The sequence below is a fragment of the Staurois parvus genome, unplaced genomic scaffold (genome assembly GCF_062004578.1).
Source record: "Staurois parvus isolate SC_StPar_1 unplaced genomic scaffold, SC_StPar_1.0 ptg000657l, whole genome shotgun sequence".
NCBI lineage: Eukaryota > Metazoa > Chordata > Amphibia > Anura > Ranidae > Staurois > Staurois parvus.
This window is the reverse complement of record NW_028318453.1, coordinates 7,007,309-7,033,874: the sequence shown is the minus strand read 5'-3', so window position 1 is coordinate 7,033,874 and position 26,566 is coordinate 7,007,309. Positions and strand designations below refer to the sequence as shown.

The window sequence follows — 26,566 nt, the reverse complement described above, 5'->3', positions numbered from 1 at the left end:
GGGGTTGATTTACTAAAAATAATAGATTCTGTTTACTTGGCAAAGTGATTGTTTACTGATCTTAGTGAATACATTTAAAATCTGTCCCTTTCCCTTCACCAACCATGTGCTTGAAAACATTTTGCTTTTTACCCTCCATTGTACATGACTAGGTACTCAAAGAAAACATAGAGTTTCCTTATTTACTATCATTCACTTTGAAAAGTATAAATGCACATTCACTTTGCTTAGAGAGCAGCCTCTGCTTTATTAAATCAACCCTACTGTGTTATATATAAAGTGCAGGTATCGGGGATAAAACAATAGTGGATATAATTATAAAGCTGTATAAAGCTATATTTTGTTAAAAACCAGAATGACACATTTCAAATGCAAAACCATCTGAATTTGCAGTGATGATAAAATCTCTTTATTATCTGCATATTTCATAAGTTACATTCATTTTTGAAAAAATATCATAATTTCCCAGTATCCACTTTATATATAAGTAATGCTGTCGTCAGCAAAGATATACACAATTTAATTTCTGAATATTTATGCTGTAGATAAAATTTTACATTAAACAAATCTCTTCCTTCTATCTCCCTTTAGGCATGACTTTAACCATTTGAGAACCACAATGTTTTACTCACATACAGCATAGCATTGAAATGACAGATACATTCAGCCTTTTTATTTGACCAAACTTATAAAACTCTTTAAAAAAAATAAAGATTAAATACAATTCATGAAAAGGTGCATTACAGGTATGGGCCAGGGTCCATTATAAATTTTCTAAAATAGACATATATTTTATATATATGGAATGTGTGAATGATTCTGTAGTCTAAATCCTTTCTGGTAGCCTAATAAATGAATAAAGCCTACAAAAGCAAAGGAAATGTTTTAGCACTCAGGCCAATAGCATTAAAGGAAGCCTGTCACAAAGCCACTTACAACAGACATTGAAGGCTCTGAGTGATGGAACATCAGCTTCCATCAGAGGCTTCTGAGCAAAAAAAAAAACAAACTATTTTGCTTTGTGACAGATTTACTTTAAGTGCTCAGTCTAACACAAACAGAGATTTCACTTTTGGGAAGTACACTGGTTGGATCAACCATTAATTTGTATGTCTCAGCAACTCTACAGTTCAGATATCTTTCTTTTGGTTACCTTTCATAGCCACCATATATGTGTGTTTCACCGTATTTATTAAATAATCTATGTACCCATTACAGACATAATAGCAGAAATGGCAAGACTCCCATGCTTGGCCGTATAATGGTTTTTAATGAAAAGTGAAGTAAAAATTCCAACATGGACCTTTTACCATTGGAGTCCTTAAGAACTGGCAGTACTGGCATACAACCAAAAGTGAAATAATGATTTTAGGTGTCTTATACCTTTAAGCATGTATTAAAAAAGTAGAAAAAGTATTATCTATAACAACCAGATAGAAATTAACTGAACTCAGATTGGCCACCATGGTCAACACAAAAACGTTTTTCTCCTTCAGTTTTGATGAATCACATCCAATGTGCAAGGGGGTCTCCAAATGGCTAAACTTGTCAGCTGTGTTCAAAGATTCCTTTCATTACCTATATTAATGCCTGCATTGAAATATCTCATCCTACAATTTGTAACACTTTCACTTTCCTCGTGTTTGTCTTTTAAATGCGTTTATTGAAATAAAGGTTTAAAAGCATATGAAATTACAGGTTTTCCATGAATTCTTGCATATCTATTTACAGCTCTAAATAGAGATCTCTAAGGTAATATTTACAGTGTAAACATCAACTTTTTTATTATAAGAAACATATTTGCCACAATTTTCACCTCACAACATATTTGTTTTGGTTTGAATACAGAAGTAATCTTCTTGAAATACTATGTGAAACAAAAAAATAGTAAACTTGTTCTTCTGATAAAACAACCAAATGGTCTTCCTCAAAGATTCTGCAAAAGAAGAAGCAATTATTATTTTACCAGAGATGAATTATGTGAAAATAAAAAAACATTTTTTGATATTTTTCAAAAGTTCAGTACCATAAATTGAATAGCACTTGGGACTTTATCAGCAACTTTGCTTTCTCCCAACCAACTGGATACACCACACTATGTGTGAGGTTAATGTCCAGGTGCTCACCCACAAAGAAATCCATATGAATCCAAAACAAGTATACAGGCACTCACAGGTCTTACAGCAAAGATCAATATTTCAATGGAGCTCAATATCAGTATATCTTGCTCAAGATTTGAGAGCGATGGAATAAGCTCTATCGAAACGTTGAGAACAAATGCTGTTGCTTAGATTTAATTCTGCTTCAAGACCCATGAGTGCCTCTATACCTATTTTGACTATATATATATATATATATATATATACTGAATATATATTATATAAAGAGTGAGAGAGAGACAGAGAGAGAGAGAGTATTCCATTAACTTTGCCTGCCAAGAGCATAACTATGGCCATGCAACTGTCAAGGGGCCCTTCAATGGTTTTGCTATGTGCCCAAATACATATAGTTAGAGCCCTACTCTTGCAGGGAGTAAACAGAAGTTACAAACTGAAGCCTTGAAGTACCAAAGGAAACACTAAAGTAAAAGTCAATGTACTTTAGGCAACTGCAATTTTAAAAGTCATTGTATGTGACTGTTATAGATGTGGGGGTTTTAAGGCCAGCCACACAGTAAGCCATTGAACTCAACTGGAATTTTTCTTCATGTATTATGTGTGTAACATATTATTGGTGGCTTCTTTGCACCACGTAGAGTTTTACAATAACACAGCAGCATCTTGTGTGTATGGCTGCTGAGATTAGAACCAAATAAAATACAAAGGAGGAATTAAAAAAAGCTGCTTTGCCACTTTCCTGGCATTAATCCCTTTTATTAATGTATTGCGCCCAATTCATAAAGCATTTGTAACTCTTTTGGTTCTGATAAAGTTTTGTGCACCAAATTCAAGTAGTTCTAAAATGTGCCGCTTTTACACTATTTCACATTTAATGTGCCACTTTTACAATTGCCGCATTCAATGCAACACAATGTAAAAGTACAGCTAATTAAGACAAACTCTTTTTTGGTGTCCAGGAGAACATTTGGATCAGACAGATTTTGAGAAAGTGTCTCAGGTGCAGCCTGAGCCAAATTCATGTACAAGTTCTAGACATGTACATAAATGTGGGGCATTCTTCGCCACTTTTAGAGACACTGTTGCAATATCCCTGCGCCAGTCTTTAGGAATTCCAGGGAATGTGTTTTAATCTAATGGGTTTGATCGACCACTATCACATTTGAAGTGTGTTTTATTTTTGCCAATGAATTTGTAATATGCTTCCAATAGGAGCAATGCAGGAAAAATACAGTATAGCTGAATAAGGCCGACTGAATAACACAATGCAAATTGAGTTTTGCAGAAAATGCTGATCTACAAATCTGAAATGCACATCAAAATGTTCATATAAAGCCCTAATTGTTAGAGTCCATTTAAAGGCAATAGATTTTAAAACAGCAGCAATGTTTACAATCACTAATATACCAATGGCAGGTGGTTCAAAAGTTCATCCATGGTGGCATCATCATAGTTTTCTGAGAATGGCGCTTGACTTAAATCATTATCTTCTCGAAGACTAGCAGGATTAATGTCTTCTTGACTACAAAACAAGAAAAACAGAATTTTAGATATCTTTTTTTTGGTCCAAGTACTGCCCACTGAATGCTTGACATATTTAAACCAACCAAACAGCATTTGATTACATTAAGTAATAAAAAAAGTTAATGTTTAGAAGTATGGGCAAGCATCAGTGGTATTTTGTTTATGTCAGGACTGCTTCACTTCCCATATAAGTCTATGGAATTGCAAAAGCAACTTGAATTGGGTCAGAAGGAGGTCACCTGCAGATCTAATGCACCTGTCGGTGAATTCCAAATAATCTTAGAAACGTCTCAAACAGATATCAAAAGCAAACTCATCATCACAGCCCAAAAACCAATGATACGGGTCCCAAAATAGAAATGTTAATATCTTGTTGATGAGTCTGTTTTTGTTTTCACCTTGCATGTGGTCTGTGGTACTATGGCTGATGCTCTTATTAGTTTTTTCAAACTTGCTTTTTGCCGTCCTTGAATACTATGTACCATATGGGCATATAGAACATTAGGGTCAATTAACTAAGCCACTTGAACTATTTTAACTGAATTTATTATTTTAACACATTATAATTTTCTCATTCAAATGTTCAAATCTCAAAAATGAATGTTACCTAGGTATGCACTTTCTGTTTAACTATAGTAAGCTTTTTTCTTATGGGTCTGTATTAAGACAACTCACATTTTCAGAAGGTAGTTAGCAAATTAAGCCCCTACACGTATCTCATTAAAAGGTCTAACCAAAGCAACGTTTTTACAATAAGTGCAAGTTTTATGCAATAGAACTCATTAATCACTTAGATCCAATGCCTGCAAGATAAGTGATGCATATACAAAATATTGCGAAAAGTATTGGGACACCCTTCCAAATCATTGAATTTAGGTGTTCCAATCACCTCCATGGCCACAGGTATATAAAATCAAGCACCTAGGCATGCATACTGCTTCTACAAACATTTGTGAAAGAATGGGTCGCTTTCAGGAGTTCAGTGAATTCAAGTGTGGCACCGTGATAGATTGCCACTTATGCAATAATCCATCCATGAAATTTCCTTGCTACTAAATATTCCACGGTCAACTGTTAGTGGTATTATAACAAAGTGGAAGCAACTGGAAACAACAGCAACTCAGCCATAAAGTGGTAGGCCATGTAAAATGATAGAGCAGGGTCAGCGCATGCTAAAGCGCACAGGGTGCAGAAGCCACCAACAGGCTGCAGAGTCAATAGCTAAATTTTGTGTGGCCTTCAGATTAGCACAACAACAGTCCATAGAGAGCTTCATGGAATGGGTTTCCATGGCCAAGCAGCTGCATCAAAGCCTTACATCACCAAGTGCAATGCAAAGCGGCAGATGCAGTGTTGTAAAGCACGCCGCGACTGGACTCCAGAGCAGTGGAGACATGTTCTCTGGAGTGATGAATCATGCTTCTCTGCCTGGAAATCCAGTGGATATGCCTGGGTTTAGAGGTTGCCAGGAGAAAGGTACTTGCCTGACTGCATTGTGCCAAGTGTAAAGTTTAGTGGAGGGGGGATTATGGTGTGGGGTTGTTATTCAGAGTTCGGCTTGGCCCCTTAGTTCCAGTGAAGGGAACTCTTAAGGCATCAGCATACCAAGACATTTTGGACAATTTCATGTTCACAACTTTGTTAGAACAATTTAGGGATGGTCCATTTCTGTTCCAACATGACTGCGCAGGGTGGGCCAACTCAATACTGACCCCTACGGACTAAGACTAGGATGCCATTAAAGTTCATGTGCGTGTAAAGGCAGATGTCCCAATACTTTTGGCAATATAGTGTATCTCAGTAGACGTACCAAGATAGTTGGTTTAGGTTAGGGTATGATGTCAAGTACTGACGAACACTCACTGGGTAGCTCATCCTCTGTGGGTACTGTTCGGTCAAAACTTTGAATTTAGGATGTTAATTACTTTTTGATCTATTCTAGAGATGAGCGAATTATTCAAAAATTCGGTTCGGCTGATTCGCCGAATTCGTTGAATAAATTCGCTTCGAGCCGAATATATTCGCTGCGAATTTAACTTATAAAAAGGGTGTTTCTAGGCTTCAGAGAGCCTTTATATTAGTGCAGAACACTGTACCTTTAATTTAAATGCCCTTGGAGTCTGCTGGGGAAGAGAAATAATACTGTCAGTCAGTATGACATGCAGATGAGTGCCGTCGATCTTAGAATCACCGCACACTTCACTCATTTGGGCAGTCACGGGGTCAAAACCAGAGTGTGGAGCCACAGTGTGGCGGTGGAGGCAGCAGCAATGGGAGGCCATACAGCACCCTATGACAAAATGGAACCCACCAGCAGTGTGAGGAGACCTGAAAGTGGCACATGGCAGAGTGTGGCGATGGAGACAGCAGCAATGGGAGGCCGTACAGGGACCCATGACACACTCTGGACCTGGCAGCAGCATGAGGAGGCGGTACAGGGGCCCATGACAGATTACGGGCCTGGCAGCAGCATGAGGAGTCAGTACGGGGGCCCATGGCAGATTATGGGCCTGGCAGCAGCATGAGGAGGCGGTACAGGGGCCCATGGCAGAGTGGCGGAGCGTAAGCAGCTAAAATTGAAGGCCATACAGAGGCCTATGTTAAAAAGTCCCCCCAGCAGCAGCGTGGGGAGACGACTATCAAGAGTCCAATGGCAGAGTGGCGGAGCAGAAGCAGCTTCAATTGAAGGCCATACACAGGCCTAGGTTTAAAAGTCCCTCACAGTTAATTCCAATAACGAACTCTACTCCTCCGTGCAATCTACTTACGAGACCCTGGGCAGGTCTGGGTCCAATTTGTGGTAGAGACTGGTTTTGTTCAGCCATGCTTGAGCGAGTAATAACAGGTCTGTGCTGCCCTTTGGTGTCTGGCTTAATGCGCACAACACTGAATGTCCCAGCGTTTGTCAACGATTTGCCGTTAAGTGATGCAAACCCGCTGAACCACGTTCATGAGGAACCGGTACAGGGGGCCAAAAAATATTACCGCCAGCCGGCGTGTAAATGGATTTAACTCTTTGAATGTACAATAGTGGTTGTGAAGCAGAAAGTCAGTTTATTTAGCACAATCGGTCAATTGCAGCTTGCTGTTGGCTGGAAACTGTACGTTTATGTCACTGGAATGCACTAATCACCCAAAAAATATTACCGCCACCCGGCGTGTAAATGGATCTAACTCTTTGAACGTACAATAGTGGTTGTGAAGCAGAAAGTCAGTTTATTGTACACAATCGGTCAATTGCAGCTTGCCGTTGGCTGGAAACTGTACGTTTCTGTCACTGGAATGCACTAATCACCCAAAAAATATTACCGCCAGCCGGCGTGTAAATGGATTTAACTCTTTGAACGTACAATAGTGGTTGTGAAGCAGAAAGTCAGTTTATTTTGCACAATCGGCAAACTGCAGCACCAACTGTGCACGACAGCCTCCAAAAAAAAAAAGGGTGTATGTCACTTTAAATTTTAGATTCTTTGATAGCTGTGGCCCTAAGTAACGATTCTGTGTCCCTGAGTAACGATTCTGTGTCCCTGAGTAACGATTCTGTGTCCCTGAGTAACGATTCTGTGGCCCTAAAGTCTCTGTGGCCCTAACTCTGTCCCTTAATACACACAGGTCTGTCTCTCTTGAATGACCGTAGGCTAATGGAGAATTCTAAGATGGCCGCGATTTATAGCTCCACCATTACACAGTGCTGGCTGGCTGCTGATTGGCTAATGCGATCACATGTCATGAATGCATTATGGGTCAGCGCGCCTTGTCTGCACGCCTTCCCAGAGATCCCCGCCCCATCTTCTCTGTCCATTTTCTCCGTCGCCACACATGTCGCCGCCATTTTTGGGAAAATTCGATTCGTGCATCCGAAGTTTGCTAATCTTCGGATTCGTCGCGAATCGAATTTTTCCAAATCTTCGGAACGAATTCCACTTCGTCATGTTCGATTCGCTCATCTCTAATCTATTCATAAGACAAATAATCCTACCATGCTGTAAATTCTGAAAAAGTAAATACAATAGATATATGATGACTAGTGGCAGCTAATGATAATAATGCTAAGCTATCGCCAGCATACTATTGATGGAAAGGAACAACATTTCAAAGTGAAATATTTTATCAGTTAGAAACCTTAAGGACTGCAATTGACCAACAAGAGCTGTGCCTTCTGAGCAGAGTTATCCTTACAGCTGTATCTTTGCTTTGGGTAAACACTATTTTCCTAAGTTTTGACTGAAAAGGTTTTCATGATTTGCAGAGAATGTTTGTAACCATGAAATTGTACTAAAGTAATAGCATAAAAGGCATTGAGATATAGAATCAGAATATCATTCTAACTAAAACCAACTGGAGGTTGCACTAGATGAGCAGCCCTTTTTTACTAATAATCACTATGAAGAAGTTTCACACATCTCCACTGACAGTCTAATTTATGATGTTTAAAATCACATTTATCTAGTTTAAATAAAAGTACTAATTTGTGCCCCGTTGATATTAATTATTGGAGATGATAGAAAAGGATTGACCAAAACACCATTTACTCCATTAAATTCCAAACTGAAAGACTAACCAGACAGGAAAATGAATAAGCAAGTTAGCCAACATCTCCTTAAGGGGATACTATAATGGTGTTAGCCCAAAAGCCATGCTTTATATGATACACTTCTAAGAATGTCCAAATTATCATCATATGTAGTGTTCAGTTTTTCTTCCAAGACTGGTCAAACAATAATCATGGACTGCATTGAAGAGCATTAAAAAAAAAATTGTAGTATTATATTAAACAAATGGAATATGGTTAACGGTATATATATGCAACATGTGCAATATTGTATTTGAAATGAATGTTTCAGAAAATTGATTCACAATAATAGAAGCTGAAGGTGCAATTTTGTTATGGGTTCCATTTTTTATTCCATTAGATACACTACACAGTAATCATTTCACTTGTCTGAAAAGAATCCAAATTAATCTCACATGATAATGACAATCATGACTAAGTAGATGTATTTGTCATTGTGCAATTGTCAATGCTAGTGCTATTTTAATTAAGGTCTTTCTACGTCTGTATCAATACCTTCTCTTTCCAGTAAGAACTGAGTTTAAATACTTCTTTACTGCCATCTGCTTCCGAAAGCGGCTGTAGTTATCAGTAAAGACTGCATCTGAGTGACGTTTTACTGGAGCTGGATCTTCCACAACATTATTGCTGGTAATAGAAGAAAAAGAAACACATTTTAACTGTCAATCCTTTTTAGGTAGAACTATAGGAAAAATGTTATTTTCCATTTTGGATAGACCAAGGGAGGGTTATAATCCCTGACAGATTTTCTTCCCCTATCCCATTGCAGAGATTTCCCTTCACTTCCTGTCCCATAGCCAAAACAGGCAATGAAAGGAAATCCCTGCAAATTAAGGGAATTCCTTGTGGACCCCCAGGTTACCAGAGCTAGTTTCCCCATTGGAAGATTACCCCTCCATTACTTTTTTGAGAACAACCCAAAATTTAGGATTTTCATTTACTTTCATTTACAATGATAATGATAAACAGAACAAATAGAGAGGGTGAATCTCCTTAACGGTGGTACAGACAGCAATTATACCTTACAGGGCTAATAATCCCTCTCCTCTCTATCAAAAGTAAAAAAAAGTTTCGCCTTTAGTTATAATTTAAATAATCTTTGAAGTTGCAGAACAATCACTAAATAAGTAAACGTACCCATAGACATGAAAGGAGAAGTAGGGCTAAAGATATTTTGGCCTTATTTCTCCTATGGATCACAGGAGTGCACTTCATTCTGCACTCCTGTGACTCGTTTTTAGCCAACATCAGGCTAAAATATGCTGTTGGCTTACTTCACTTAGCTGGTCCAGGCTCTGGAGAGATCCCAACTTTTCAGTCAGCCACTGAGAGCCTGAGCCAGCCGTTCCCACCCCCTGCACAGCTTGACACTCCAGTGAGCACTGGAGGGGCAGAGCAAAGAGCAGGTGACTGACAGTCAGCGGTCACAGGGTAATCCAAGTTATATTAGCTAAAACTGACAGTCCCCAGCTCTCTTCAGACTGGAGACCAAGAACTGAGTGTTCCGTGGTCTTTGATCACTCAGTTCTTGGTCTTAGAGGTGGCGGGGAATAGCTTCAGCTGGGATCGGTGCTGCATCCATCTAGGTGAGTATGATTTTTTTTTTGTTTTTATTCCTAAACTTCTCTTTCAGGTGACTGCCAAAAATATATATGCATTTAAAAAAAAACCACAAAAGCTGACTAGAGCTTAGGTATGTATTGTTTCAATCATACTCCATTTTCATATTCAACTGTTAATTAACAATATCTTACCTGACTCGTTTGCCAATTAAAGATTCTAAGTATCGTCTAGCAGAAAGCTGACCCAAAAGTTTGCTGTAACCACTGGTGAAGAGTCCATCAGCATGCCTAGATGTCCTGGCACAAAAAAAAATATTGTTCATAACTTCTGTTTTAAGAAACTCATCACAACGATAAGAAAGTTTTAATTTGTATCATTATGTAACATCAGCCAATCAAAAGTTGTAATATTTCCAGAATCACCAAGAGATGTAAATGAACAACTAATGTAAAGAAATAAATAATACCCTGCATTTTTTTAGTAAATTTGTTGCTCATCTACAGCTACGAGATCTTTGTTATCTATTACAGGAAATATATATTGGTTTATATAAATTTTTTAGTGAGGTCAAAAGTAAAATAAAATCTGCAAAAAATCTTTTAGAGGTTATCAAAACATACACATTTAGAATTTTTACATCCACTTAGCAGGTAGAGCTCTCACTTGCTTTACAGGGTCTTACTTGCTTTGTTGAAATTTGATTTTTACAGAGTTCAATAACTCAAGCTGAAACACATACTGGTGAATAAATCAGAGCAGTGATGCATCCCTTTCACTCCTCCTTTCTCTTTATCAGAGACAGCGGTCTAAAAGGAAATAACTACTGCTGCATGTTCTCTTTAGAAATTATGTAGTGTTCTAGAATTTCTCATTTGTTTAATAAATATTTATTTGTAAGACAAAATTATATATACATATAGTAAACACATATAGCACCATCAGTTTACAGTTAAAACATGAACTGAGCTGTACTTGTGACTACTTAACGAAATTGGTGCGCCTAATTTTTTAATTCCCCCCTCCCACCAGGCTCCTGTTTTGCACACCATATTGTCATCATTACTCACTTCTGGGTTAAATGATGGTCAGTCTCATTCAGCCTCTTCTTATGAGCCCAGTCTGTTATGGACGGACCCACTGGGGGTGTGTCATCATGTCGGCCTCTTATAACTGCACTGCTGTACTGAAATGTACTCGTATACCATTACATGAATGCCACTCAGTCTAGCAGTAAGGACCACTGACACTGGGCACGAATAGTGATTATCATGACATCAACTGACCAGACAGAAGATAGCTGGAGTTAAGATATGTAGTGGAGAATTTAAAAAAAATTATTTTAGGGTGTGGTTCAGGGAGAGGCTAGAAAGGCTGGCAGTGGTGGACTGCTGCAAGTACAGAAAAATACCTATTATTTTGCCAAAAATCCACTGAGCATCTAAGTTTCTATCCTAACTGACATCCCTGCCTCCTGAAACCCTATGTTATCAGCCCTGCCCTGTTCATTTTTTTAAAAAATACAGAACATTGCCTCTCTATGTTACAGAGATGAAGAGAAGGAGGGTGTTCTGTAGTCCAAATCAGTGAGGAGCAGCCTAGATTTAATACACTGCTCCTCCATAGATACAATAAATAAAGTAAACACTGGAAAAAAGCCTAAAAAAGGAAAGCTAATGCAGCCACCACATAAAAAAACAGTAAGCTGCAATATATTACATGTTTGTTCTTGTTTTTAAATACACTTTAAGCATTTCAGTTTACTATTATTATTAATAATGTTAAAGAGGAATTATTTTCTCCCTAAGCCAATTTTTAAAATTCTGTAATGGTGAACAGAATTACATCAAAGGTGTTGTTTCATATGACAGCTCTATGTAAATAAGTGCTTTGAGAGATGAGTTTCCAAAAGCTATAAGGACTTGTGGTAGACTGAAGAGAATGCATGTCCTGTTGACGCAGCTACCGTTAAAGTGAATCTCATGGCATTCATGGAATGGTATCACTCTAGATGGACTTACAGCCTCTTGGCACCAGCTGTGGGTGCCCATGTCTACCAGGATCCAACTTCTTCTTAAAAGTACTCGGTGCACAAAGCAGATGCACTTTGCTGTGTCCATTTTTGTTATTAGAAATAATAAGGAGGAAATATAGAGGAAAAGACCTCCCATCAGACTCCAATCCTCTGATGCATTGTATCTCCCTAGAGACTTAAACATAGATTTAAGTCCCTAATGATGAAACACATCAGAGGAAGAGGACTAGAGTCTGGTGGGAAGTGTTTTCCTCTATGAACAATAAAACTTTATTGACATGACAAAAAAGGAGACAGCAGTAGGCTATGCCTAATTAAGGTGAACCTGTTGCTTTAGCTTGCAAAGTCAAAGCAGGTTTGCTTTAAGGAGCTGCTAGAAAAAGTTGGCAACATGGTTTTGTCATTTGTGCTTGAGCCATACTTAATTGAGTAGTGAATTGAGCCATACTTAAAGCTCATTTACAGCTCCTATTCTTTTTGTTTAAATGTCCTCTACCATGCTCCAGAATTACCCACTACTCTTTCTCTGTGGTCCAGTGCTGAACCTCATGCTAGCCAAGCTTCACATAATCCATTTCCAGAAATCCCAGGGTGTTATGGATCCTCATCCTGGAGGCACTATATCATAAGATCATCTTTGGTTTCACTGGAGAATGCTGCAAAAAATGGAGCTATGTCTTTGAGTGGCACCCTTTTCTGCAGCATTCAGGACCCCTCCCAGAGGAAGAGAACCTATGATGCCATGGGACTGGACCTAAGATCCATAGAAAAAAGGTATGTATATCAAACGTTTTTAACAATTATGTTTGGGGAAAGGGATGGTAGTGTTGATCTTGAGTTGGGCTTTAAGATGGGTTTAAAGCATAATGAATCAGGGCAATTTTAGTATATCTGCACGTGGCAAATACACCAGATGACACTTATCAAATCTACCAATTTTTAGAAAAAGCACTTCCAGATATAGTAATGTTTCTGTTGACAATTATATGTCACTACTAAGCAGGGGCGGACTGACCATATGGAAACTCGGGCACTGCCCGAGGGCCCGGGGTCAGTAGGGGGCCCCATGAGATGCCCCTGGTACCTTTTTCATAGGCTTTTTTGAGTTTGGGCAAGGACACAGGGGCCCCATGATCCCCTATTGCCCTTGAGTTGTCAGTACGCCCCTGCTACTAAGTAGTTTTTCTTTTTAAGAAGAAGAACATGAGAACTTATTTGTATTAATTCACACAGATGGGCTTAAAAATATGGAGTTTCAAAATTCTGAAAAATTATTTCCACAAAGTAAAGATGATAAGTTCAAATGTTGAATGGAGCAAGATTTACATTTCCTTTACATTGGCATTTGGAATCAGGGGAGGTGTTAACATCCATATTCAATGTAAGACTATTTATTAATTTTATTATTATTTTTTTTTTAAGACTAGTTTTTTTAAATCATTTAAAGACAATTTTTTTGTAATCAGTGTTGTTGATCTAAAAGCTATCTTCAGTCTATATTGGAAGGATGTGGCCATTGCCGATTTCTCCTGAAAATACCAGTCACTGGGATGGTATGTTCACCCAATAGCTTTATTGATTTCTAAGGCCTCATACATGAGGGCCTCCTACATTTGTATACGCAGAATAAATTCATCTGGGTAGTATTGTGTTTGTTTTGCGTTTCTGCATGTGTCTACATATAAATCAGCTTACATAGATTTGCATTCATTTACATGCCTTTAGACATACTCAGAGTATCTAATCGCACCCTGTATGCACAGATTTCTATTTTTTTTGTAAACAAAATTAAATTAAAAGCACTTTGGTGCAAATAAATGCACAGTGTGCCTTTTACCATTATCATTACAAACATTATTATGCATTTAGAAATGTCCTACAAATGTATAAAAGCACATGTATGTCATTGCCCATGTAATTAAGGATTAAGTCAGAAGAAGAAGAAATCAGATTAAAGTTCTGCCTTCTCTTATGGTGCGCTCACACTGCGACTGCTTTAAGTGAACCACGCCAGGGTCCACTTGTCTTGCTGCCTACTCCCTCGCTGGTTTGCACTCAAACTAGTCTGTAAAAAAAATGGATTCTCCCCTGCTAACCAGACCAACAATCCCAGTTTCATTACACAATTCTCTGTAGAGAACTGTACTCTGGCAGGATTTGTACATGTACTGGATCAGAAGTGAATTGTGCTCGGGACAACCTGTTTCAACTGGTCCCAGGGGGGTTTGATTAACCAGTCTCACACTAAACAAATGAACTGCCCCAAGGGGCTGAGCCATGTCCAGGAATGGTTCAGAATGCTAGTGTAAGTGCACCCTTAGACATTCCTGATGTGCATACATGTTCTGGGCCAATGTATCAAAGCACTGGACACAGGCACAAATTTAGCTTTTTTCAGGTGCACACTCTCCAATTTGGATGTACATACCCTCAAATTAAACCTGAGAGTGTGCACTTTCAGCCCATATCCATTATATAACTATAGCTTGAATATGTTTTGATAAATGCCTGAAAAAAAAAAAATTGTGCCTGTGTCCAAATATACATGGACCTAACTGTATCTGCAGTTTCCAGTATAGTCGTCCTTTGATGAAAATTGAAGATAAAAGTTTGTACCTGCAGTGGTAAAATTAAAGATAAAACCAATTTATATTAAACAATGAAGAGCTCAGCCCACAGCCAAATATTCCTTTTCAAATGAAGTTAAATTTAAAAAGCCAGAGTGGGGTGCATCCGCTTTTATACTAAAAAGATTATAGGTCTCGAAATTTACACCTCACACATACGCTTTTATTGAAGAATATGATAATTACACTAATTACTGTTTATATAGCAGTAATTTGAATAATTATTAAATTCTTTATTGAAAGCTTCTGCGTGAGGCTCAAATTTCGAGACCCATAATTGTTGTTAGTATAAAAACTAAACGAACAAATGCATACAACAAAATGAATGGTGTAAAATGCCAGTCCTTAAAGGCACAGGCAACTTGTCATTATGCTGAGTAAGTACAACAACAATCTGTCCACAGTATGCCTTAAAAAACTCCAGTTTTAGAATACTAATTACTCCTCATCCTCCTCCCCTCCCTGAAGTCCTCCTGCACTTTTATACAAACCAACCAAGAGTCTTCTGCCCAGTCCAGTGACATTAATGTTCCTTCCTTTTTTCCTCTGGTAGCAGTGGTCCATACTCCTACATTGAAGAACACTCATGTAATGACTTGCGTGTACTATTCTGTGCACTAATACTCTGCACTCAAGCTGCATGACAACATACCTCAAGGGGCGTGCCCAGGGGCAGATTGACAACTCATGGGGCCCCCGGGCAATAGGGGATCATGGGGCCCTTGTGTCCTTGCCAAAACTCAAAAAAACCTATAAAAAAGGTACCAGGGGCATCTCGTGGGGCCCCCTACTGACCCCGGGCCCTCGGGCACTGCCCGAGTTTCCAAATGGTCAGTCAGCCCCTGGGCATGTCAATGACTGCCCAGGTTCAAAATAAGTACTTTAAAAAGATGCCGGCCATCATTCAACCGAGAAGACTGGTAGCATCTAGTGGCAGAAATACTGTATATAACTGCAGGGGAAAGCTCCTGGTTAAATGTGAGTATTGCAGCAAAAGCTGTTTTTTTTTTTTAATTTTTACTTTGATGGACTGGTTATTTTTACATTTCTAATGAAAAATGTAGTTCTACTGCAAAGCCTATCTACAGCCACTTTTATTTTAGTTTTGTACAGAAGGGAGGGTTAGAAAATCTGTAAGAACATGTTTGTTGTTTACAGGGTTCTCTGTCACCCACACCCTCTCATTTCCTTTCATAGTATCACTACAACAAGAAGTGAGGTTAAATCACCAAAATGAGGTCAAAGATGGAAATAAAAACCTGGAAAAATTCTGAGATTTGACATTTCAAGGTGTTTTTAGGGGACAATGTAACTTATTACTTTTAAGGCAAGATGAGCGATTATTGATTCTGTGAAACCAATGCTAACCACTTGATCCTAATAAATGTTTTGGGCCATATGTCTCTTGTAGGCCACAGGAGTGCACTTAATTGTATGCTCCTGCAACTCAGAATCACCTAACAAACTATTAAAGCCCAACTATTGATTGACATCACAGAGCCTCTCCAGGCTCTGGAATGATCCTGACAATAATGCTAAGATCCACCCAGATGCCTTACAGACAGTTGGCTCAGCCTCTCTGAGCTAACTGCTCCAGCCCCCTCTTCTGCCCGATGCTCCAGTGAGTGCTGGAGAGGTAGAGCAGAGAATGGTGACTGTCAGTCACTGCTCTCTGCTCAGAGCTGACCCAAGAACTAAATGATCGATGGTTACGTGATCACTTAGTTCTTGGGCTTCTCTGCACTCTGTCCAGATTAAAAACAGTATCTGAAACAAATGAAAGTGTCACAAATTAGTTATTGATATGTAATATTCCATCTGTTCTTTACCTGCCAACACCCTGGGTCATGTCCAGAAAGAACTTTTCATTGTCTGGTAGTGTATTCTGCAACATATCCATGTCTTGTTTTAAGGACACCTGTGTCTGGTCTGGTTCATTTGCTCCTTCATATGGCAATCTGTTTCCTAGTCTAAAAAAAAAAACTGTTTTATTTGTGCATTTCCTCTTTTTTAGTACATGCCATATGACCACACACTAGATGGCATAAACAAAGTAGAAGACAGAGCAGTGGAGTGAGCTAAAGAAGGTTCCTACTATTAACCAAAGTCTAACGTGTGCTCTGTAGTCTGAGATAGGCACAGCATGCAGTACCAGCTGTATGGCTGGATTAGCGCTGCTTGCCCTCAATGAATTCATAATGGACACATTTACAGTGTCTACATGTTAAGTATAAATACATCAATGAAAATAACTTATATAGTTTGTTACTTCCAAGTGGGCTCATTTCTTCGCCCCCTTATAAAATCCGATTTATCATATATTGAACATACCAAACCACAGTCAACCTGCTTATATAAGCACAGACACAACATACAATTAATCAGATTGCATTCTAATAGGGCAATAGGGCTGTGTTTCCATAGTCATGGTTTCACATGTATCTACATGAAATTGCCATCAACTCCCTGGAGCTACATAAATTGCACCTGTGCCCAAACCATGGACATTAAAGTATTTACTTATTCTTAACTAGCAAAAAAAAAAAAAAGGTTTGGTGATTGTAAAGATATTTTTTCATTAAAATACAAAAGATGTTATTGTATATTGCACATAGCGGTCCCTTTCTTCCTTTACTGCAGTCCTCTTCTGTCGATCTCCATCCCTTCTTCTTGCAAGTGATATGAGGGTGCACTCCAAAGCCAGGCTGTGTGCATCCATAGACACACACAGCGTGACTTGACCACTCGCCCCTCACAGGATTTGACTGCCAGCAGCAGAAGCCAATGGCTCTGGCTCCTGTTAGAGTCTTCTGTGACAGCAGGAAGTGAAGAGAGAAGAGCTGCAACCAGGCACAGCATTGGGGTCTCAGGTAAGTGTTTAAGGACAGGGAGGGGGGAAACTAGTAGTGGAGCATTTTTTACCTTTATGCATAGACTGAATTTAGCTGAAATAAAACTTAAGACTTTTAGAACCACTGTTAAAACACACACTTCTGCAGCTGCACGAACATATTTTAGCAAGCAATAGATCAATGCTGTAGTGATCTGTTGCTGTGGAGGGAGGCAGGGCAGAGCAGAACAAGCCCTGTTCCATCTGAAAATGTGTACTGAAGTCACAGAAATTGCTGCAGAGGAAGGCATGACTGTAATTGACCAACCCTTTTTTGTCTGAACATGAATGCTGAAGTCACAGGAAGTGCAGGAAGATAGCATCAAAGATGATGTCATGGCACTTCCACCTTATGGCACTTCCTCTTTAAACACAATGCAGAAGCACTGTGATGGGCTGTACTGCAGGACTGCATGCCCAGAAGTGGATTCATTCACTTCCTGGTCAGTTCCAGCAGTAAACTCCTCTGAGATACAGAAGAGCCACCAGGGTACAGTACTTTTTTTTTATTTATTTATTACAGGTACTTATATAGCACCGTCAATTTACGCAGTGCTTTACATATATATTGTACATTCACATCAGTCCCTAACCCTCAAGGGGCGTACAATCTAAGGTCCTTAACTCACATTCATACATACATATACTAGGGCCAATGTAGACAGGATCCAATTAACCCACCAGCATGTCTTTGGAGTGTGGGAGGAAACAAGAGTATCTGGAGGAAACCCACTCAGGCACAAGGAGAACATGCAAACTCCAGGTAGGTGGTCCATGGTTGGGATTCAAGCCAACAACCCTAGAACTTCCGGCAGAAATGCTAACCATTTGGTGGCCCTCAAGAGGAAGAGCTATAGAGCACAACAGGCCATACATAATGGCTTTATATATCATCCTCTGGATCAACTGTTAATCAACTGTTTTAATGGCTGAACTGGGTGGACTTTTGTCTTTTTTCAGCCAGACTAACTATGATAACTATGATAACTATGATCAGGCCAACATGTCTAAATGTATCAGTAAGGTGTTGCAATGTGATTGTTTGATTTTTGTTTTATACTATTACTATCACCTAGTACAGTGGTGGGCAACCTTTTTTTTCAACTGAGCCAAATCTCGCCAAAACCACGATTGAAATTTATTTTGAGAGCCACATTTTTAAAACTGAAAATCTCCCATATAGTAATTCATCCCCCATAGTAATTCATCCCCCATATAGTAATTCATCCCCCATATAGTAATTCATCCCCCATAGAGTAATTCATCCCCCATATAGTAATTCATCCCCCATATAGTAATTCATCCCCCATAGTAATTCATCCCCCATATAGCAATTCATCCCCCATATAGCAATTCATCCCCCATAGCAATTCATCCCCCATATAGTAATTCATCCCCCATAGTAATTCATCCCCCATATAGTAATTCATCCCCCATATAGTAATTCATCTCCCATAGTAATTCATCCCCCATATTAATTCATCCCCCATAGTAATTCATCCCCCATAGTAATTCATCCCCCCATAGTAATTCATCCCCCCATAGTAATTCATCCCCCATAGTAATTCATCCCCCATATAGTAATTCATCCCCCCATAGTAATTCATCCCCCATAGTAATTCATCCCCCATATAGTAATTCATCCCCCATATAGTAATTCATCCCCCATAGTAATTCATCCCCCATATAGTAATTCATCCCCCATATAGTAATTCATCCCCCATATAGTAATTCATCCCCCATAGTAATTCATCCCCCATATAGTAATTCATCTCCCATATAGTAATTCATCTCCCATATAGTAATTCATCCCCCATATAGTAAGTCCCCCATATAGTAAGTCCCCCATATAGTAAGTCCCCCCCCATATAGTAAGTCCCCCCCCATATAGTAATTCATCCCCCATATAGTAAGTCCCCCCCCATATAGTAAGTCCCCCCCATATAGTAAGTCCCCCATATAGTAATTCATCCCCCATATAGTAAGTCCCCCCTGTGTCAATTCACTTACCTTTGCTCCGCGCGTTCCTCTCGTCGTGCTTCCCGCGCCGTTCTGGTCTTCAGGGCGGACTGTGAGAGGAGAGGAGTTCGTCCCGCTGCCCCGCCTACATCCTGGCTGCCCCGCCTACATCCTGACAGCTGCAGAGTCCTGACTTTTGGGGCGGCCGCCCGAGAGGAGGGAGGGGAGCGGGCGGCCGTCCGAGAGGAGGGAGGGGAGGGGAGGTGAGGGGAGGTGAGGGGGCGGCCGCCCGGCACACGCCCGTCCGAGAGGAGGGAGGGGAGCGGGCGCCCGGCACACAGAAGAGCCGCATTTAAGCTTGTAAAGAGCCGCATGTGGCTCGCGAGCCGAGGCTTGCCGACCACTGACCTAGTACATTCATTTTTGTTTAACATATTGTTTTTTACATACTGCTTTTTATATATGGAAACCCTATGGTGTTTTAAAGCCAGAAAAATAACCTTGAACATGATTAGTGCATTTTCATCTATATTTTTATGATTACTTTCATTTATCCTCTATTTTAATCTTACTATTATCATTATTGTAATTTTCTCATTGTTTGATTGACATATACAATTTATATATTTTCCTTAGCCCTGTTGAAGTGGGAATTTTAACGCATTAGCTTCTTGTCTTTGATATCTTTGGACTTTTAGGATTCCTATACCTTTAGTGTGTGTTCTTGACAGTTGACGACATTCTGCTTGCGGGGAATTTAATAAAACTGGTGCACACAGAATCTAGTGCATAATACAGCTGTGCATAGTAACCAATCAGCTTCTAACTTCCACTTGTTCAATTAAGCTTTGGCAATAACACCTGGAAGCTGAATGGTTTCTATAAAGAGCTGTACCAGATTGTGTGCGCACCAGTTTTATTAAATCTCCGCTATTGTTTCATCAGGCTGACAACTGAAGCTTTCACTTTCAAATCAGAATTACATTGTAGGAGCATTATTATATGCTGTCTACACACTTTCGTTTACAAATCTAGTGCATGCAATATGACACTATCAGAGCTGTTAAAGAAACTGCAACTGTAATGTTTATCTTTCCAACCCTTTTACTTAAAGCAGAAATCCAGGAACATTTTTTTTTGGCTCGTGCATTGGGGCTGTGCCATAGTGAAAAAAAAAATTACAGGTGTTCTGCTTTCATCTGAACACTGATCTCCTTTTGTGAGTCAGATTGCAGTATGATCCTATGTGGGGTTAAGTAACTAAAGCAAATAGGCTGTTCACTTTGCAAGGACAGTTGCACTTTGCAAAGCAATTTTACCCCAGAGCTTAGTGAAGGTGAAGCTCTGCTGACTTCCATCATCCAATCATTTTTATTTTCCTTGCACGTGATTGAGTGTTCTTTGCAAAGTGAAACTTCACCACATTCACAAAACTCTGGTACCTTGCAAACTGCAACTTACCCTACAAAGTGAACAATCTATCTGCCTTTAGTAAATCAACCCCTATGTGTGTGAAACCTTCAACAAAATAATCTCTATGCACTTCAGAACTCATTTTTCTGCAGAAAAATGTTCACATGGAATTACAGCCTTTCATGTTTTCTTTTCATAATATACAGTATCTCTTGTTACCTTTAATACATTTCCTCAGCGTTTGAGTTGACATACTGCATGACACTCTCAGCACTGCAGCCTATGAATCAGAGCTTTTAATACACCATGATAGCAACAAACCATTATGCTAAAATATATAAAATGTGTTTTAGAATGCATTGTAAGTGATTTCACATGTACACCGTTCATATCCAGCAATACACAGAGAAGTAACTTATATTTCTTAATAATTTGTCATTATTATTATTGTTTTTCTTGGTATAATGGAAACAGTATAGCTAGAATCTCTTTTAAATTGCTTATGGATTTGGGACTTTTAGCAAAGCAAAGCCTATATGCTATTGTTTCCCACCTGGTTTATTATACAACTACTAGCAGTAGTTAAGCAAATTCATTAAAGTGATTGGAAAGGCTGTCTTTTTTTTTTTTTTTTGCTTAAAATAACAAACATGTTATACTTACCTGCTCAGTGCAATGGCATTGCACAGAGCAGTCTGAGGTCCCCCTCTGGTGCTGTCCCCTCCTCTTCTTCTCTGAATGTCCCCATAGCAAGCCGGCTGCTGTGGGGGTATTAGTGCAGGCATGCTCTCTAGCTGGGCTGTGTGTATTCAAAGCCACACACAGTGCAGCTCAGCCACACCGCCTCTTGCTCATTTCTCATAGGATTTGGTTGATAGCAGCAGGAGCCAATGTCTCTTGTTGCTGCCTCAGTGCCCTATGAATATAAGAAGAGAAGAGAGAAAAGCTGCAGGAGGGTACAGCACAGGATCAATACAGAACTCTGGTAAGTGTTTAAGGGAGGAAGGCTGGGGGGAGCTAGTATTGGAAGGTTTTTTATCTTAATGCACAGAATGCATTAAGGTAACAAAATGCCTTTAGAGCCATGTTGAAGGGGAACTTAAGTGTTAGGGAAAAAAGCAGTGCTTGCAAGGTGATCTTTATTAATAAAAATACTCTGTATATGTCCCTTCTGCAATAAAAGCCACTCTCCTGCCAGCCAGGAATGTTTAGAATGTACACTGAGCCACATATGTGCAACTCAATGTAAATTCTTGGCATGCCTTTTGTGCCAGGATGAAATAACTCCTGTGTACATGTAAAGCAGTTAAATCATTCTAGGCCAGCCAATCAAGAGGGCCATAAATGCTGAACAAAGAAAAATCCCAAGCAGGGACATCCTTAGGGTTGCGGTAACACTTGGTGTCACCCGGTGCGGTAACACTTGTTGTCACCCCTCCGACGATCCCCACAGGATGGATCGGATGTGCGGATTGAGCATAATGGATCAGAGTCCAATCCATTATGCTCCCCAATCCGCAGATCCTATCCATCCTGTGGGGATCATTGGCTTGCAACCTATACGGGGGTTAACTGATCTCTCCACGAGCTCCATGAAAAGGAAAGTTTTAAAGCAAGCTGACAATCCCTGCAAGATGGATCAGATCTGTGGATTGCTGAGCATAATGGATCGGACTCCGATCCATTATGCTCAATCTTGCAACCTATACGGGGGTTAACTGATCTCTCCACGAGCTCCATGAAAAGGAAAGTTTTAAAGCAAGCTGACGATCCCTGCAAGATGGATCAGATCTGTGGATTGCTGAGCATAATGGATCGGACTCCGATCCATTATGCTCAATCTTGCAACCTATACGGGGGTTAACTGATCTCTCCACGAGCTCAATGAAAAGGAAAGTTTTAAAGCAAGCTGACGATCCCTGCAAGATGGATCAGATCTGTGGATTGCTGAGCATAATGGATCAGACTCCGATCCATTATGCTCAATCCGCAGATCCGATCCATCTTACTGGGATCGTCGACTTGCTTTACAATTTTCCTTTTCGTGGAGCTGGTGGAGAGGGTCCGGTGTCACCCCGTGTGATAGGTGTTACCCAGTGCAGCGCGCACCCCCCGCACCTGCCTAGGGATGCCACTGATCCCAAGCACCCTGAGCATCAGCAGCAGAGTTTAGTTCTGCCTTAAGGACAGCTTCACACTATGTGCAAATTACCATGCATGTTGCATAGTACACCGCATCAATGGGCGTTGATCACATGTGCTGTTTCTGTTTGTTGGGATGCTGCCATTCATTTCTAATGAGCCCCAATGCAAATCCAAAACAAGTAAATGACACACCTGATTATTGAACACACCACAGCACATACATACAATGCACTGCATTGGATGAAAAAAGGGTCAGGACCCATAGATAATGATTGGGAATAGATAACACAATGTGCATCAATGTATCAACCAATGTGTATGCATAGGTGTAAATGGGCCCTAAAACAATTTTACCCCCGGCAATAGACTACATGACTTGTCAAGATCACCAGTCTCAAGAGGAAAGCAACAATTATCAGCTGCACACTAGTTTTACCTATGGGTGGTATAGGTTGTTCAGCTCCAAACTGGCACCTCTATTCAAAGAGTTTAGTTATACCAGGACTTTTTGTGGCTGGGTAACCTGCTGTAACAAAGTACCAGAGGCAAAATTTTCCTGATGCGCTGGTAAAATGTTTTTCTATTCCAGCAGAATTTAGGGTTGCACAGCACAATGTTAACCTATCACCCCAGGACCTGCAGCTTCTATTATTGTGTGGGTAATGGTAGACTATTTGTGAATAAACCAAATGTTGCTTTTCTGCATGATTTATGCTGTGGTTCTTAAAATTAATCTGAACCTACTTTGGATTATTTTTGGAAGGGGGGGTTCATGTTTTTTTAAATTATTATTTTAATGGATTTTGGTGATTCTTTTGGTTATTTGTGGCTTTATAAAAATAGATTGTTATGATTTACAAGGTGTGTAACTTTTGTGTGCAGGACCTCGATTTTGTGGTGTAATTTGGTCAGTGATTTAGAGTGCATCCAGAACTCTTAAGGCTGTCTATAGATGGACCGCCATACGACTGGTTCACTAGGGGCCGCCCAAATTTTTATCCATCTATGGCTGTTCCTGCTCAAGAGAAGCTGATCAAATAATCGACTTCTCTTGGACAGGACTGTTGGAAAACTTTTATTCGATCATCGCCAGCAGCTCTGATCAGTATATTTTGACAGTAGAGCAGTCCCGGCTGTAAGATAACAATAGTACAGCGGGGAGGATTGCTGTATCTGCCTCACTTGTGTAGATGGGGGAATGTATTTGTTGTTTTTCGAACAGATTGCCAGTTGATAGGAAAAAATTATCCTTGTATAGCCAGCCTAAGTTTTGTAGGCCACAATAGCTATTATAGATACATTGTTTCACTACATTAGCTTTGTCTTGTGTTCTGCAAAGCCATAATAAAGGTGTTCCAAGTTAATTGTTGGACACACAATTACGAGTATATCTTCTATTAATTTATTGTACAAAATGAACTCTTAGCAAAATATCTGGATCCTAATACTGACCTCACACTATCTGATTCAGAAAAGAGGCACCACAGGATCTCGTTTTGATGGATAGAAAGGTTATGTTGACCTTAAAACACTTACCAACCTACCTTCAGTAATGTGTACTGTTCTCTAAAGCAGATTGAAACTTTGCGCTCAACCCTGCTTTGACTTTGGACATGTGCTTTTGTAATTTCCTCCAGCCTTAAAGTGGAAGTTCACTCAAAAGGGCCCTCTACTGCCACATTTGGTACTTTTTTGGGGGGAGCAGGTACCTGGTTTTGACAGGTACCCGCTCCCACTTCCAGTCAGATCGCAGCAGCGATCTGTGTGGAAGTTTGGCCCCCTCCTCCTTCCCCCTGCAGCCTTCAGGGACACATGACAGGTCCCAGAAGACTATAGGACCATTCAAAAAGGAGTAGTGCAGCTCCCTTACTTAGGATTCTGGCACCTGCACCTGAAGTATCAGCTTGGGTGAGGACATTACTGGATCCCTGGACAGGTAAATGTCCTTTTATTAAAAGTCAGCAGCTTCAATATTTGTAGCTGCTGAAATTTTTGGTGGGAGACTGGAGCTCCAATTTAACCTTTCCACTTTCATTTTATCTTGCGATATTACAAAAGTCAAGTGTTACTTTCTTTTTTTCTTTGTCAAGACCTATCCACAATAGCATGGTTTATCATTTCTACTAGTAAGAAGGCCATCCGAGACGACATGGAGCCTGGGGAGCACCCTGTGACTACTGAATACTCACCTGCATGTTTTTTCTGTGAATTGACACAACATGCAAAGCTAGCTGACAATGCATCTGAGAAGACAACCAGTAAACACACTTCAGCTCATCATGGACAGTTCCATAAATGAACATTTGATGATGAAGTATAGTAATAGTGATCAATTCTAGTTCCAAACACTGGTTAGGAGGAGAGATTGCAAAAAGGATGCTCCCCTGAGAGTGGTTCTAAAAAGTTGAGTAGAACACTTAGTATAAAGGTCGTGAGCCTGACATGAGTCCTCTTATATAGTAAGGACAGTAGTGACAGTAAAATTGGTGAAACCCATGAGTATTCCCCTATACAAGTATTTTAATTCTCCTGGTTCAAGATCCAACCTGGATCATGTTAATTTACACTCAATGGAATGCATACCACAAATATTAACCAAACCTGCAGTCAATTTACCAACCTTTACTGTGTTCCTAATAGCCCAAGCAGTCCTGGGATGAGGTAATCTAGAGCAGAAGGGGGACATGCCAAATTGCACCCCCTCCCCATCTTCAAAGATGTATGAGCATTATGTGTCAGCAAAAATCCCCTCCCACCCAAAAAAATCAAGCACTAATTTGCATGCTTACCCCTAAGCAGAAATTCCCCCTCTTCCCAGTTCAAATCCGCTCCCCTGCTGGAATACCCCGGCACAAATCTTTGTTCACCTTATCCCCCCCCCCAGCTCAAATCCTCTCTCTCCCCATATGCCCCCAGCACAACCCCCCACCCTAAATTTCCCTCCTAGCACAAATCCTTTACCCCTCAAATTTCCCCTCCAAGCACAAATCCTCTCTCCCCCACTCCAAATCCCCCCGTCCCGCACAAATCCCCCCAAACTACTCCTAGCACACCTCCCCAAATTTCCCATCCTAAAACAATTCTTACCCCCTACCACCCCCCACATTCCTCTTCTCAACACAAATCCCCTCCCCTCAATCTCTTTGTGGTGCCCCCCCACCTCACATGGTACCACATTGCCCAGTACAGCTGCCCCTCCTGCCCACCCCTAGTCCTGGCCCTGAGCCCAAGACCCTGGGAATTCAGGCTTGCATTCTCATGAATGCTGAATTTGACAGATATTTTAACATTCAATACATAAATGGGCACAATAGTTGGATTTATTCTATGTGTGTATATTAAATGACATATCTGCTTTGTTTTAAATACGCATTATAATGCTACGGAAGGTAAATTAGAGGGTAGATTGCTACACTAGGTTAAGGAATTGTGTTAATAGTGTAATATTTTAGTGTGTCAGCTAATTAGGATTAGGGTGTTTAGTAACCTTAATATGCTTTTTTGTTTAGCACAGAAGGTTCATATAATATTATGAATGGAAAAAGATGTAAAAAAAACTTTCTAGAGATAAATGAAGGTGTGACTGAGAATTCCACACTGCAGTTCTTTGGTTAACAATTTATTTGAATTTTAAGAAAAAGACTATAACAAGGACTGTTCCAATGCTACTGATGAGAACAACAGGAATTTCCTAGAAATAAATGCCTTAGCTACAATAATATA

At 39.9% G+C, this 26,566-nt stretch overlaps 1 protein-coding gene across 1 annotated transcript in view; it reads right to left on the bottom strand.

Annotated features, from left to right (window-relative positions):
• Window positions 1-370: 370 nt before the first annotated feature.
• Window positions 371-26,566, bottom strand: part of VIP (vasoactive intestinal peptide) — a 35,335-nt gene continuing 9,139 nt past the window's right edge. The window contains exons 3-7 of the mRNA XM_089694293.1: window positions 16,266-16,406; window positions 9,969-10,073; window positions 8,710-8,841; window positions 3,525-3,639; window positions 371-1,936 (exon numbers count right to left, since the gene is read on the bottom strand). Of these exons, the coding sequence (XP_089550419.1) occupies window positions 1,928-1,936; window positions 3,525-3,639; window positions 8,710-8,841; window positions 9,969-10,073; window positions 16,266-16,406 (502 nt within the window). The 3' untranslated portion in view covers window positions 371-1,927. The remainder of the gene's footprint in view (window positions 1,937-3,524; window positions 3,640-8,709; window positions 8,842-9,968; window positions 10,074-16,265; window positions 16,407-26,566) is intronic.